Here is a 15396-nt window from a genome sequence, read left to right on the forward strand (position 1 = left end):
CCAGCCTAGGAGACAGAGGTCCAGGGGTCAGAGCCTCCCCCTGCTCCTGAGGGAGCTGAGCACAATCGGCAGTGGGCTGCAGTGCCAGCCGTCACTGGAAAATGCTCAGACGGTGAGCCCCTCACACCCTCGTGGCCGACCCCCCCCGCAGGGGTGAGCCCCTCACGCCCTCGTGGCCGACCCCCCCCGCAGGGGTGAGCCCCTCACGCCCTCGTGGCCGACCCCCCCCGCAGGGGTGAGCCCCTCACGCCCTCGTGGCCGACCCCCCCCGCAGGGGTGAGCCCCTCACGCCCTCGTGGCCGACCCCCCCCGCAGGGGTGAGCCCCTCACGCCCTCGTGGCCGACCCCCCCCGCAGGGGTGAGCCCCTCACGCCCTCGTGGCCGACCCCCCCCGCAGGGGTGAGCCCCTCACGCCCTCGTGGCCGACCCCCCCCGCAGGGGTGAGCCCCTCACGCCCTCGTGGCCGACCCCCCCCGCAGGGGTGAGCCCCTCACGCCCTCGTGGCCGACCCCCCCCGCAGGGGTGAGCCCCTCACGCCCTCGTGGCCGACCCCCCCCGCAGGGGTGAGCCCCTCACGCCCTCGTGGCCGACCCCCCCCGCAGGGGTGAGCCCCTCACGCCCTCGTGGCCGACCCCCCCCGCAGGGGTGAGCCCCTCACGCCCTCGTGGCCGACCCCCCCCGCAGGGGTGAGCCCCTCACGCCCTCGTGGCCGACCCCCCCCGCAGGGGTGAGCCCCTCACGCCCTCGTGGCCGACCCCCCCCGCAGGGGTGAGCCCCTCACGCCCTCGTGGCCGACCCCCCCCGCAGGGGTGAGCCCCTCACGCCCTCGTGGCCGACCCCCCCCGCAGGGGTGAGCCCCTCACGCCCTCGTGGCCGACCCCCCCCGCAGGGGTGAGCCCCTCACGCCCTCGTGGCCGACCCCCCCCGCAGGGGTGAGCCCCTCACGCCCTCGTGGCCGACCCCCCCCGCAGGGGTGAGCCCCTCACGCCCTCGTGGCCGACCCCCCGAGGTGAGCCCGTCCTGGGTTCTGTGCCGGGCTGGCCTGTCTGGCACCACTAAACTGCAGGAGCCTTTTCCTTTGATCCTATTGTATTTCCGGACCTTTCTTGTGCTGCTAATTTCTGGTCAGTGGGCGTCCCACACTGGACGGGAGGCCACAGGCTGAGGCCCCGTGTTCTCTGCACCCACCAGTCCAGCAGGCCGGCCCGTCACCCCGGCCGGCAGCCCGCAGACACGCGCTTGAGCAGCGTCCATGCTGACCCTCTGCACAAGCGCCCTGGACCCGGAAGAAAGGGCAAGGAGGCCGAGACACAGAGGGAAGGGGTAGGGGTTTACCCCAAATCAAAACAGCACCTTCACTTACAGTTACAGTTTTAAGGCTACTTCTAAAACCTTAACAGAGGACATGACCTTCTATTCATGTGAACACGAACCCAAGAACAGGCCAGGCCCGGAGTCCATCCTTCGGGGCAGCTCTAAATAAACACAGCTACCCGCCCCCTGGCCCCAAACGTCCTCTGTAATTCTGGCCACCAGGACTCCGGTCAGGTAAACCAGCGAACGGGACAGCACTTCAGGGTGGTGGCGTGAGGGTCTCTGCAGACCGTCTCCCCACAGAACGAGAGAGTGGCCGTGGGCTCTAAAACACCATTTACAGTCTCCAGAAAGTGTCCTACGGCCATACAGCAACGAAGAAACATCTATTTTTTTTTAATGTTTTATTTATTTTTGAGAGAGAGATAGAGACAGCGTGAGCAGGGGAGGGTCAGAGAGAGAGGGAGTCACAGAATCCAAAGACAGGCTCCAGGCTCTGAGCTGTCAGCACAGAGCCCAACGCGGGGCTCGAACCCACAAACCGTGAGATCATGACCTGAGCCGAAGTCAGACGCTTAACTGAGCCCCCAGGCGCCCCAAGAAACATCTACTTAAGAAGAGTGTTTGGGACATGCCCTGTCGCCCCCCCAACCCCGTGTGATGACAGCTCTGCTCCCAGTGCAGGTGCAGACACTTCTCACCTCCAGCTCGGCTCCGCTCTCCTCCAGGCCAGAAGGGCAGACAAGCCAGGGCTCCCTCCCTGCCCAGCCCCCTCTCGAAGGCCAGAGAATACTGTCCTGACCCTGCTGCTCGTGGAGTATCCGGGTCCCACGGTGGGAGGGGCAAGCCGAGAAGAGCGGGGGCCACGCTCCCCACGCACACGCGCTTGGAGCTGGGGCAGCACCCCACAAAAGGCCGCTGCCGCCCCAGCCAGGGCGCCAGAGCAGGGGCTCAGAGGCCCTGTCCTGGAAGTGGGGGCACGAGAACAGCCAGCTCCGTAGCTCTCCCGAAGAGGAGCACCTCAGCTCAGAGCACAGTATGAGCAAGTTCAAGCCCAAGGGCACTGACAGAACAGTGGGGACCCCAGGACTGGAGCAGCCGGAGGAGGGTAGCAGCTCCATCACAGCAACAAGTGAAACAAACCCGCCAGCGTCTACCACACAAGAGAGCCACGGAGAGTCATCCTGGGGACACAGCAGTCGTCGAAGACTGCCCTCAAGATCCCCCCGTGCCCGTCACCTGGACCAGACCTGTGCAAGCCTCAGCATTATCAACACCAACAGCACAACTGGCCGGCCAGCCACTCGAGGAGGCCAGCAGGGGAGTGTGACTGCGGCGAAGGGAGACCACCGAGCAGTCAGAGAGCCACGGCCTCGCCTGGGGGACGGGAGGTGCAGAGCCAGCGCTCATCCGGCCACGTCACTAAACAAATAAGCAAACAAGCCTCCCCCAGCCAGGGTCAGGGATCAGTAACCAGAGTTGCTACAATATTTTACAACATACAGTTTTCAACAAAGTATTGAGAAATGCAAAGAAATGGGAAAGTGGCCCATACACAGAAGAAAAATAAAAGGAAACAAAATTGGTTTTGAAGGGGAACAGACACTGGATTTAGCAAAAATGACTTCAAACAGTTATAAATATGTTCAAAGAACTGAAAGAAATCAATCATAATAAGGGAGGGCAGGGACGCCTGGGGGCTCGGTCAGCCGAGTGTCCGACTCTTGATTTCAGCTCAGTTCATGACCTCTCAGTTCATGGGATAGAACCCCATGTCGGGCTCTGCGCTGCCAGTGAGGAACCTGCTTGGGATTCTCCATCTCCCTCTTTCTCTGCCCCTCCTACCAAAATAAATAAATAAACTGTAAAAAATTAAAAAAAGGACTACCCAGCAACTCCACCACTTGGGATTTCTCCTATGAAAACAAGAAAGGTAACTCAAACAGCTGCCTGTGCCCCTGTCCCAACAGCAGCATTATTTATAAGAGCTAAGACACGGGCACAGCCCGAGTGTCGGCCAACAGATGAATGGATAAAGAAGATGCGGTGTGTATATGTACAATGGAATATTGCTCGGCCATAAAAAGGAAGGAAGTTCTGTCATCTGCAACAAGGATGAACCTTGAGGGCATTGTGGTCAGTGAAATAAGTCAGACAGAAAAGACAAAAATACCATATGAGCTTATTTATGTGTGGAAGTCTAGGGGGAAAAAAAAAAAGAAAGAAAACAAGCCCATAGATACAGAGAACAGATTGATGGCAGCCAGAGGTGAAGGATCCAGGATGGGTTAAATGGGTGAAGGTGATCAAAAGGTACAAGCTTTCAGTTACAAAACAAGTAAGTCATGGGGATGTAATGTACAGAAGGGTGACTATAGTTAACAATACTGTGTTGCACGCTTGAAAGTGGTTTAGCACAAGTGGATCTTAAAAGTCCTCTTCATAAGAAAAAAAATAGTTTGTAACCATGTACAATGACTGATCTCAACTTGGACTCACTACATACAATACACACATGTCACAATGTACTTCACCATATAGACAGTAATACGAGCATCTGATAATGTATACCTGAAAGTCCTATGTCAATTACTCCTCAAAAACTTTTAATTAATTAAGAATTGATACCAATCCTTCACAACTTAAGCAACACAGGAGAGGGAACATGCCCCATTCCCAACCCATCTTACAAGGCCAGCACTATCCTAATACTAAAACTACAGTCATCACACACACACATACAAACATGCACAAAAGCAGACCAATATCTCTTGTAAATATGGACACAAAAATCTTTAACACAATACCAGCAAACAGAATCCAGCAACTTAAAAAAAGGATTATACATCATGCTCAGATGGGATGGATCCTAAGACTGCAACGTTGGTTCAACATACAAAAATCAATCAATGTCAAGGACAAAAACCGCATGATCATCTCAACAGACGCCGAAAAGCAGTAGACAAACTTCAACATCGTTTCATGATTCAAACAAACAAACAAAAACACTCGACAAACTCGGAATAGAAAGGTTCTTGCTTCCTCTAATCTGAGGCATCTGAAAATCCCCTGCTAACACCATGCTTCAGGGGAAGGGAGGCTGTCGCACTAGCTCAGGAACAAGCCCAGCTGGGCCATGCTCACCACTGTAGCCTCTCCGAACTCTAGGGTGATTAGGCAAGAAAAAGAAAAAGTATCCAGACTGGAAAGGAACAAATAAACACATCGTTATTTGCTGATGACACAATCTTGTATCTAGAAATCCTAAAGGAGCCACAAAAAAGCTAATGGAACCAATAAATGAGACGCACAAAGCTGCAGGATACAAGATCGATACGTGAAAATCGATTTTATTTCTATGATAGCCACGGGCAATGCGAAATGAAAGCAAGAAAACAATTCCATTGGCCACAGCATCAAAAAGAAGAGATGTAATAAAAGCATTCCCACCCCTGCGCTGCTCGTTTCCGCCTCTCCTACCCTTCCTCCGTCTCTGTCTCTCACATCCACACACACTCAAGGGGCAGGTTTCTAGGAACTAGTTCATGCTTAAACGTGGCAGGCGATGTGTTGGTTAGTTTGCTGGGGACATGGGCACGTTTGGTAGCGTGAGTCACACGCGCGGAGCAAGCATGGCTGTGAGGGCTGAGCGGAGACAGTTGCACAGAATGAACGAAGCAGGGGCGGCCCCGTGCGGGCTGGTACGTACCCAGATAGGCCCGCCTGGGGTGGGGCCTGCTTTCTTCGTCCTGATTGTCTGCAGCTACATTTAAAAAGAGAAAACAGAAAGGAGGAAGAGAAAAGAAAAAAAACAGACCGATTTTAAGACCGGCGAGCAGCTGTGTCTTCCAGCCCCTTTTTGCATTTCTTGTTTTAAGAAACACTGGAAAAGGGCGAGATCTTCGTTTCCGTGTACTAGGAAATTTACTTTCTGAATGATTCTCCTCCAAATCTACCCTCTTCCAGTGTCAGCACTTGAGGCGGGAGGAGGAGATCTTGGGCCAAAATGAAGAGTCGTCATATTTGCAGCGAATGTCTAAGGTCAGAGGTGGCATAACACCCACGGCACGCCTGCTACACTGACAGAGACACAGATGGTACCCGTTTCCCGCTAAAAGCTCGTCTGTACACGAGCCCTGATCGCAAGATAGCGGTCCCGGGGTCAAAGCTCTTCAGAGGTTGCTTGATAAAGCAGTTTTCAGAGCACACTCCACAAAACGCCCTCTGTGAACGGGGAGCCAGCGCGGCACGTGAACTTGCCAGGCGTGCGGCTCAGAGGCAATGCCCCGTTACACCCGGCCAGGAGGCCTCCCCCCGGCCCCCGCAGGCGGCGGGACCCCACACAGCGCGCGAGGCCTGCAGCAGCCTCGCCCCACCCGAGACCCCCTGCCCCCCACGCCCAGGATGGCAGCCCAAGGCTCTTGGAGACTCGGCCAGAGTGTCCGCAGGGTGGAGTCTGGGAGAGCGAGCCTCAGGGACGCACTGGACTCCGTCACAGACCTGGGGGCGGCTGTGTGTCACCCGCCCCAGGCAAGGCAGGCTCCACCTACAAACGGACAGTTTGCAAGTAAACGCCTAAAAGAAAGCGCCAGCCTGGCTACGTGGGCTTGGGGACAGCAGACGCCCACACACGCTGCTGCCCGGCCCGCGCGAGGCTTTCCTGAAGCAGCAGCACCACCGCCTGGAACCGCGGGGCTCCAGACACCAGACTGCTGGACGCCCTCAGCCTGTCACATCTGTTTCTCGGTTGAGGCCGAGTTTACCGTTCACTGAGACTCCCTCTAAAGACCCAGGTCCCGAAGGGGAAGGGGAGGGAAGGCTGGGGACGCAGGAAGGGGGTGCTGACTGCTCAGCGTTGTTCCGCGTGCGGCGCAGACGCACCCACGCCATCTCCCCTCTGGTCTCAGGCCTGATGGCGCCCAGCAGACAAGCTGGAAACGCGCCCGGCAGCGGGGCAAGGCCGGGCGGAGGCCCAGGGCCGTGAGAGCGCGGCACAGTGGGGGGGGAGGGAAAGGCAGCAGCTGGCAGGGGTGCGGGTCAGGGAGGGGTCTCCTGTCCTGTGTCAGGCTCTTCCCAGAGGACAGGGTCAAGCTACCGAGGGTTTCTTGGCTGGAAAGTAGTGAGATCGGATCTCCGCTTTAGACAACCATCTTTGTGCAGGGCAGCCTGGCGGAGAGCCCGTCCTGAGGCTGAGACACCAGTGAGGGGCGTCATCCAGGCCACAGACTCCCAGGCATCTGTGAACACGCACTCCGGGCACTAAGGTCCAGAAGCCGCCTCGGCACGTGTCCACACTGTCCCCACTGGAGGCAGCGTCCGTGTCCCCCCCCCCCGGTTACGGGGGGCCTGTGACCCTCCATTCTGCAGAAGCGATGCACGATTTCCAAGAGCAGAGCACAGACACGGGTTCTACCTGGCTCTCTCACGCTCCCCTTGCAGCCCGGCTGCCATGTTATAGGGAAGCTTAGGCCACGTGAGAAAGCCACGGGAAGATGTCCCAGCAGACCCTCTGACACATGAGGAAGGGAGGGACCTAGACGGTGAGAGCAGAGAAGGGGGAGGAGGCCAGGCCCCGGCAAATGGCCGGCAGCGCTGCGGTGCCCATCCAGGCTCGTGAGTTTCACTACTGTCCTCGCAAGTCCCCAAGTCTGGGGGTTCCTTTAGGAGCAGCCCCAGAGACTGGAACAGAACCTGATGGGACAGAAGTCTGGGACGAGCCCACACAGGAGAAGTGGCCGTCCTGGATGCCAGAGGACAGCTTGGGACAGCAGGAGGGAAGCTGTGAGCCGACCAGAGCCCAGACCACCAGCCGCTCGCAGGGGCTTCCGGGCTCTGTCGCAGCGCGAGAGCCACTGCAGTGCTCGAGGACGGTGGGGGCGACGGCCACAGGGGGGGCCCAGGATGCCCTTAGAGACCAGGGGACCGGGGGGGAGGTCCGGGCAAAAAAAGATTAGCCCTACGTCAAGGTCACGGCTGTGGGCAGGTGGGCAGGGCAGGTAAGGATTCATAACCTAACCTCACGTCCAGGGACATCCGATAAACCCTTGAAAATACAGAATGGTTTACAGATAAACATTTTCCTGAGGGGGAGGCAGGGTCCTCGGCTTTCATTGTCAGAATCGTATGTGACCCTCCCCACCCAACATTTTTTACCTTTATGGAGATGTAAGTATATACCATTAAGGATTCACTCGCTGAAAGTGTACAATTCAGTGGTTTTGGCATATTCAGAGCTGCACAACCACCACCGCAGTCTTAGAACGCTTTCGTCCCCCACAAGGGACACCCGTCCCCCGGAGCAGCCACCCCCTCCCCACTCCCCAGCCACCTCCATTCTGGAACCGGAGTGAATGTCAAGTGAATGCAACCACCTGACTCGGAGTCACAGACCATCTTCTCTCCCCGCGCGCGCAGCCGGGGGCACCGTTCCCTGCGCCAGTAAACCAGGTAAGAACGTGTCATCCTGGGACCCCCATAAAACAACGTTCCAGGAGCCCCCTCACCGAGACCCCCTCGGGCAGAGAGGGATGCAGGTCGCCCTTCCACCCCTGGGTCCTTGCGAAGCCCGTGAGTGTCAGAGCGATGACCAAAGAGCTCGACGAGGAGTCAAAGGAAGTGTCAGCACGCACACCTGGCCTATTTCATCTGCCACAGAATCTCCCGGCTCCGTCCACCAAAAAAGCCAAAAACCACCCCCAACCCTTCAGCTGTCCCAGGGGCCGGACCGTGGTCTCCACATGCTGCAGTCCAGGGCCACAAGGGCTCCTTGGAGAAACGGCTCACTCCAGGTCTGGGGCAGGAACCAGGTAAGATGAGGCACCGAGCAACCCGTCGCACCAAGAGCACGGCTCCCAGGGACCCCCCGTCTCTGCCAAAACGTGAAGAGCCAACTGAAGAGGCTCCCGCCAGCGGACGAGCGGGTCAACAGAAATGGCAATCAGGCAAACCCATCAAGTAGGTTTAAATCCACACACTCCGAATAATGGAAAACAAACACGAACACTGTTGCAAGATGCTAGGGAACCAGTTTCGAAAACTGGCCGATAAAGAGAAAGAAGCAGTTACCTGCCTTTCACTCGTAAACGACACCACTGGGCACAGCGGCATTTCCCGGGAAGCTGCACGTCAGAGAAGGCCCGCAGCTAATTTGTGATGAAGACTGACCGCGCCGGAGCCCTGCAGCCTCACAGTTAGCGGCTTAGGCGCGGGGCACCCACCACTAACATCCAAAAACAGACAAGGTGACAGGATGTGCCTCCCTGCAGAAGAAACAAGTCTGGCAAAACATAAGAGCCAAACCTAGACTTGATCAGACCTCTGGATCCACTTTTCTTTTTAAAATGTTTTTCACAGGGCATCCCGGAGACAGGAAGACCCGATGGACCCCACGGGGTGTGGCCCGCAGCAGCCAGGCGGGGCCGCCTCTGGCCGGCTTCTCAGATGTCACCTGCAGTGCCAGGAGTCTTGTCCGAAAGCAGGGTGGCCGGGGTCTCAATTCCACACCCCCACACACCCCTGGGCGTACTGGTCAGCCCAAGGACGGAGCGCTGGCTGCACGGCACACACCACGTGCAGGGTGGACAGACACATTTCGAGGACCAAGGGAAGTTCGGGAGAACCTGCAGTGACCAGTGTGCAGCCTGGCCCCGGCTGGAGGACAGAACCCAGCCCCCAATCAGGAGGTGATGGGGCGCTGAAAACCTACACATAACACTGGGTATTTGATAATTAAGTACTTCCTTATGGCTAATGATGGTATTTTGGCTGTTTTTGTAAGTCCTTATCTATTAGACACACATTATGAACTACTTAAGTCTGGAATTTGCTTCAAAAACCGTAGGCGGGAGATGCGAACAGGGCCTGGGGATGGCTGGAGGCGGGCGCGATTACGCGGGGAGCTCGGACACACTCTCCCTGACTCCACGTGTGTTTGAAGTTCTCCACCATAAAACATGAGAGATGAAGAGGAAACACGCAGCACACACAAGCCACATCGGACCTCACGCCCTTGGTGTAGCCACACGGTGAGTCCACAGCGGCTTCTGCGGAAGACCTCTCCCCGCAACCCGCGGGCCCCGCCCCCTCAGACCCACACCCCAGCCTGACCTCCCCTAGGTATGAGCAAGGCCACAGGACGAACCCCAATGTCACCTCTGGATGGCTGAGTGGAAAGCTCTTTGCTTTTACTTTACGTTCCTCTCTAGTCCCCAAAATGTCGAGATGAGCACATACTGCTCTTTATAATCAGATAACACATCACATGTTCATTTGGTGAGTGACCTGCTTTTTCTCCTTTAATTCCATTTATTTCTTTAATCTTAACCTCCAAGCTCAATTTGTGACCTTTGAAATTTGTGACCTCTATAAAAGACAGTTGTAAAACATCAAAGTTTTTTTCTAGACTGGCCATCCTATGAAAACACTGAAATATGCCTGTTAAAACGCTTCTCCATAACTTACTTGAATGTGCCCGGTCAGTCCGCCCGGGGCACCCTCACCAACGCCCCTGCTGAGCGCCTCCAGGAAGTGGGGACCGCCCGCCTTCCCCAGCGAGGCCCGGGCGCAGCGGCTCATAGGGTCCCAGAGCTTTCCAGCCTGAACTGGTTGGTGTTTTCATACCCCACCTAACCACTTCTGGCAGAGGAGAGGCAGCACACCCACAGGTTTCATTAAAGGCTTTCCCGATGAGCGTGCTGTGTATCCACACGTGGTAGACACAGATACGTGTAAGCCTAATTACATTCAAGAATTAATATGAATCTCAAGAATTCTCAAACGCTGTATCCCAGATCTCAGTATGCAGAATTTAGGGTGGATTCTCCCCCTGGGACCGTCTGGGGCCCAGCCGGGAGCCCAGGGGTCAGGAGCCCCGGCCCAGCACAGGCCGGCCGAGCAGACCTGGGGCCCGGCCGTCACAGTGGACGGCAGCTCCGCCGCAAGGCCAGAGCCACTGCAGCCCCCCCCACCGGCATGCCGCAGGTTTCGAGCCAGCCCTTTGGTCAAGTGCCAACACCCGCCGGCAGGCAGACACCTGGACCTGCCTGTGTTCCCAGACGCTGCAGACCCTACAGCTGCCGCAGCAAGTCACCCCGAGCTCGGTGGCCTACCACAGATTTATCAGCTCGCTGTGTGGGCGACCAGAAGGCTGACATGGGTCTCACTGGGCTAAAATCAGGGCATATTCCTTCTGAAGTTTCTAGGCAAGAACCCAGGTCCTGTTCATTCAACCTGCTGGCAGAATTTGGTTCCTGGAGGCCGAGGTGCCCATGCTCTTGCTGGCGAGGAGAGGGGGGCCGTTCCAGCCTCGAGAGCCTGCTCTGCTTTGGCTCCTAGCCCTTCGCCCACGTCCAAAGCCAGAACCACACCCTCCTCACGTCCGCGCCTGACCAACTCCCCTCTTCCACCCTACAGGCCGGGTGGAGACCGGGCACACCCAGACCATCCAGGACAAGCCCCCCGCGTAAGGCCCCGGCATTCATCTCGCCTGCAGCCCCGTGAGCCCCGAGGCGGCACGTCCCAGGTCCCGGTGTGGACGGGCCCCGTTAATCTGCTCATCACAGAAAGGGCTCTTGTTAGTTTCAGGTTGCAGCCCTATCTCCGGAAACCAGGATTCACGGTCTTAACCCAACCCATTCTAGTCACCGGAAGAGAACTACTCCTTTTGGAAGACTCTGTGTGGAGCACCAGAAGTCAGGGCAGAATAAGCCCCCGGGACAGGAGGCCACCGGAAGAGGCCCAGCCTCCTGCTGACAGGGCCTGGACACGCACCTGCTGCATCCGGCACCCTCCGTGACCAGAGCCTCCGCACCATTTCACACAAGATCACAAAACCCAGGCTCCTGTTTCAAAGCCCGAGGCTCAGGAGCACCACGCTCACGTGTCCGCTCCCGGCTCTCCTCCGTCCCTGGGTCCGGAGGCGCCACCGACGCCCCCCACGCGGGCACCTGCAGGCGGCCTTGAGGCCCTGTGCCCACGGAGGGTGAGGTCCACAGATCACAGAGAGGCGGCGGCGGGGGCGGTGCCGGCAGAGAGCGCGCAGCGTGGGAGCAGCTGAAGGGCCCAGCCCCTCACCTCACGAGGGACCTGGCCCGGTGCCCGCGGTCAGCCCCGCCTCCGGTGTGACTTCCCAGGTCGCAGGAGGGGAGATGAGAACAGGCCCACGGAGGAGAAAGAACAAAGACACAACCAACAGAAGCAGGTGGTGGTCTTTATAGCTTACGTGCCGCCGGCTGGTCCAGGCCACCCGTCAGAGCTGGTGGCTGACCCACTTTCTAAAAGACTGAAATTAACATGCCTTCATCTCTAAAAACAGAGGCTACATGTGGGGAAAGGGTCTGCTCAAATGGAAAGAAAATAACCATCAGGAATAAAAATACAAGGGCAAGGCCTCAGGTCCACACGAGTCCCGAAAGTAAACAAACTCTAGCAAAAACGCTTCTCTGAGCAACAGCTGAGATTAAACACACACTATTTCAGACAAAATCAAAGTGAGAGCTGTCTTCAATTTAGTAACAAGAAGAAAACCGGAAGTAAGGCATTAACTCTCCTGCACGTTCAAACACAGAACATCAGCTCAGAAAGAACTTTTTCGAAGGAAAAGGTAAAAACGAGAAGTATTTTCTATTCCCTGAGCCGCAAAAAGTCACCGAGCAGTGTGGGCCGAGCGGGCAGCTCGTCCTGCCCAAGTTTCAGGGGACAACGCACCTGGCCCCGCGGCAAGGTCGTGAGGAAGGTCCCTGCTAACTCGGGCAAACGGGAAACTGAAGGGTGTGGCTCGTGGACAAGCCGCACACAACGCAGATAAAACCGCCTTCTCAGGAGGCGTCTTACTCTGACCTAATCCTGTCCCAATTCAGAATCCCCTCATAATAGTCACAGTGGACGGTGACACATTAAGATTAGTTAATAACTTGCCCAGATTCCAGGGAAGAAACTATTACCTTGAACTGTTTCACATTATAAACTGCTTAAACATTTAACACACGGAAAATACTGACATCAGCCACACATAACCGTGCGTTTGGGGAAACCAGAGCCGCTCAGGTAACACTAATGCGGCTCTGACTTCACACACGGACATGAGGCGAGTTTTGCTTGTTGATTTAGTGCTTTATTCCCAAAGGTGCAGATCACCAACCTGCAAAGAAACGGCGTTTTACGTTCAGCTCATTTGTCACGCGGACTTCGGTGCAGAGCTTCAACATCAGTAACATGGTCAAGATCATGACTATGCTCTGCCAGAGGAGCGGTGACTCAAAATGCCTTCCAAACCTGGGGAGGTAAAGAGACCACGGCATCAGGGGGGCCCGGACACCAGGCCTCCCCGCCTCTCCCTGCCCAGGTCCCGACCAAGGCCCCCACGGCCACATCCTGGGCACCCCAGAGGGTGTCGCACACCCGCCACAGCCTCTGGCACTGCCTGCCTCGGCCTCCGTGCTCCATGGTGCACAGAGCTGGGTGGGCAGGAGCCGGGGACACCCCTGGACAGCTGGACGCGGGGACACCTCTCAGAATCACGTGCACGGCTTCTCCAAAGCCACACTCACCTCCCCAGGAGCCGCTGATGAGGGTGTGAATGGGGCTCCCAGCCCCCTCACCTCACAGCCAGGTGCCCAGCACCCTCCCTGAAGAGGCCCCAGCCACCACCGGTAAGAAGCCCGGTTTCTAGACCACCTGATTCCCTGGGAAGACTCATTCCAGAATCCAGGAAGGACAGGAAGCCCTGACGAAGATGATGGGGTCAGCAGGCGGGAGCAGCCCACGGTGTGAGGAGAGACCAGCGGGGAGGGGGGGCACCCCTCCTCCCCAGAGGAGAGAAGGCAGGGCACACCCTACCTCCCAACCTGAGGCCCTGACCCCCACCCAGGCCTCTCTGCCCAGTCAATCTCCCTCCCCACTCAGGCCTGGCTGACGCCCAGCGGAGGCCTCAGTGCTCACGCTCGTCTCTGAGCCCCCGGCCCCGCCCGGCTCTCCCAGCCTCCCTGTTGATTTTCTGTTCCGTGGCAGAGCCTCTCACCAACTGGGCCACAAGCTGGCGGAGGCGAGACCACGATCTAGCGACCAGCGCAGGATGGGTCCATCGGCAGAACCCGAACTCCAGGGGCTGAGAACAGCTCGGGGTCCCCGCCACGGCCACCAGAGCCACCAGAGCCGCGACACGTTGGCCCAGGCCCACGCAGGCCTGAGGGACCACCATCTCCAAGGCCAGGGCACGGCACTCTTTAGAGTCCCAACCCCAGACCCCGCCCAGCTACCCTGGAGCAGGAATCCCCCAGGTCGGCCCCCCACGCGGCCTGAAGGGTATTTCCAAGCCCGGGGCTGGCGGTCCTAAGTCAGGACACCCTGCGGTGGGATCTCCCGGCTGCTCCGGGAAACAAGAAAGCACAGGGACCACCTCCCTCTCCCTCCCCTCCCTCGGGGGGGGGGGCGGGAGTGAGCCTACACCCTGCTCCCCCTGCAGAGGGGGGGTTCACCGGGCGCTGAGCACGCCCACAACACAGAGCTGGGGCAGAGCTCTCTGAGGGGCCCCGGAGACACCAGCCCGGCGCCTGCCCACTGGCAGCTGCACGAAGGGACGGCGCCAAATCTGTGAGAAACTGGGACAAAACTCAGCAGCCGGGCTTGTGGTAAAGGGCGAGATCAGAGGCCGCCCCTCCCTCCTGGCAGGGAGCCTGTCTTTGAAAGGTGTGGCCTGGAAGTAAGGAAATCTCACCTACAAGATAAAGACACAGTGACGTTCCCTGAGGGACTCCAGTGCCCAGGCTGCACCTTCAAGCCCACGTCTGCAAGCGCACTGCCACCTGCGCTCTGATCAACGGGCGCCTCCTGGGAGAGAGCAGACAGCACCTCTGGTGAGGACTGGCCACGGCCACGGCCACCAGGGGCCGGCCCAGCAGGCGAGAATGTGCCACCCGGAGGGGAGCCATCAGCTGAGGCGCCCACAGGAGGTCAAGCAACCAGGAAAACACAGATGCTCCCCGCAGAGTTGGGGATCGAGACACGGGTGCCAGGACCAGCATTTCGCACTGGTTCGCGATGCCAGCGCCCAGCCCACGTCCTCTGAGCAAGGACAGAGCAGGCCTGAGGTCACAGAGGCTCAGGCCCATGCCACTTGGGTCTGGGAAGGGCAGAGGGAGTCAGGACAGACAGCAGACGGCCCTGTGACCACCAGCTTCTTCCTGCCTCCCCAGGAAATGTCACCTGGGCTCACGTGGGATCCTGGAATGCAAAGAGGAGGAGCGGAAATGCTAAGTGACTGGAGCGAGAGAGGGTTGATGAGTCAGGCCTGGGTGAAGAGAAGGTGCAGGAGGAGAGAGGGGACAGGGCCCTGGGGCCTGTGAGCCACTGCCTCTGAGCCCCATCCCTGCTGTAAAGTGCGGCTCTCACCCCTGGGGCTACGTAAGGACATTTCTAGCCATTTCTAGGCACTGGATCCAGCTGGCCCCAGGGGTCAACTCACCTATAGCTGAAGGTCTGACAAGGGGACAGAAGTTCGATGTCGGCCTAGAAAGACTGGAGATGCTTCCTTCCCAAGCAGGCTGGGAAGAACCACAATAATACGTGTTACTCTGGGGCCTCGCGTACCAAGCTCATTTCTAGTTATAAGGCCGATGATGTGCAATTCTGGCCATCACGTGAAAAAGGCCACTTTTATGTTTCAAATACTCAACAGAAACAATGACTAGAAAAACTGGGTGAAGAAATCAAGGTTTGTGCTTCCTCAAAAGAGGCACCTGGGTGGTTCAGTTGGTTAAGCACCCAACTTGGACTCAGGTCATGATCTCATGGTCTGTGAGTTCAAGTCCCACATTGGGCTCGCTGCTGTCAGCACAGATTCCGCTTGGGATCCCCTGGCCCCCTCACCCCTGCCCCTCCCCCGTCGCACACGTGCTCCCTCTCTCTCTAAAAAGTAAATAAACATTAAAAAAATACACCAAAAATCGAATCCAGATGAACTCAACATTTACAATTTAAAAAAAAGACCATTTAAAGTGAAGTGAGAGGGAAGAGAGGTGAGTACTTAGCTGAATTTAGGATAAAGACAGACTGAGACACAAAATTTCAAAAAGCACAACTTTCCAC

The 15396-nt window shown here is 57.4% G+C and overlaps 1 protein-coding gene across 1 annotated transcript in view; it reads right to left on the bottom strand.

The window, feature by feature from the left end:
* The window catches only part of SLC66A2 (solute carrier family 66 member 2), a 54424-nt gene that overhangs the window by 32116 nt on the left and 6912 nt on the right, over positions 1–15396 (bottom strand). Inside the window, exons 3-4 of the mRNA XM_077752714.1 lie at positions 12452–12585; positions 5024–5077 (exon numbers count right to left, since the gene is read on the bottom strand). Of these exons, the coding sequence (XP_077608840.1) occupies positions 5024–5077; positions 12452–12585 (188 nt within the window). The remainder of the gene's footprint in view (positions 1–5023; positions 5078–12451; positions 12586–15396) is intronic.

This window comes from Crocuta crocuta, unplaced genomic scaffold (genome assembly GCF_008692635.1).
Source record: "Crocuta crocuta isolate KB4526 unplaced genomic scaffold, BGI_CrCroc_1.0 scaffold101, whole genome shotgun sequence".
Classification (NCBI taxonomy): domain Eukaryota; kingdom Metazoa; phylum Chordata; class Mammalia; order Carnivora; family Hyaenidae; genus Crocuta; species Crocuta crocuta.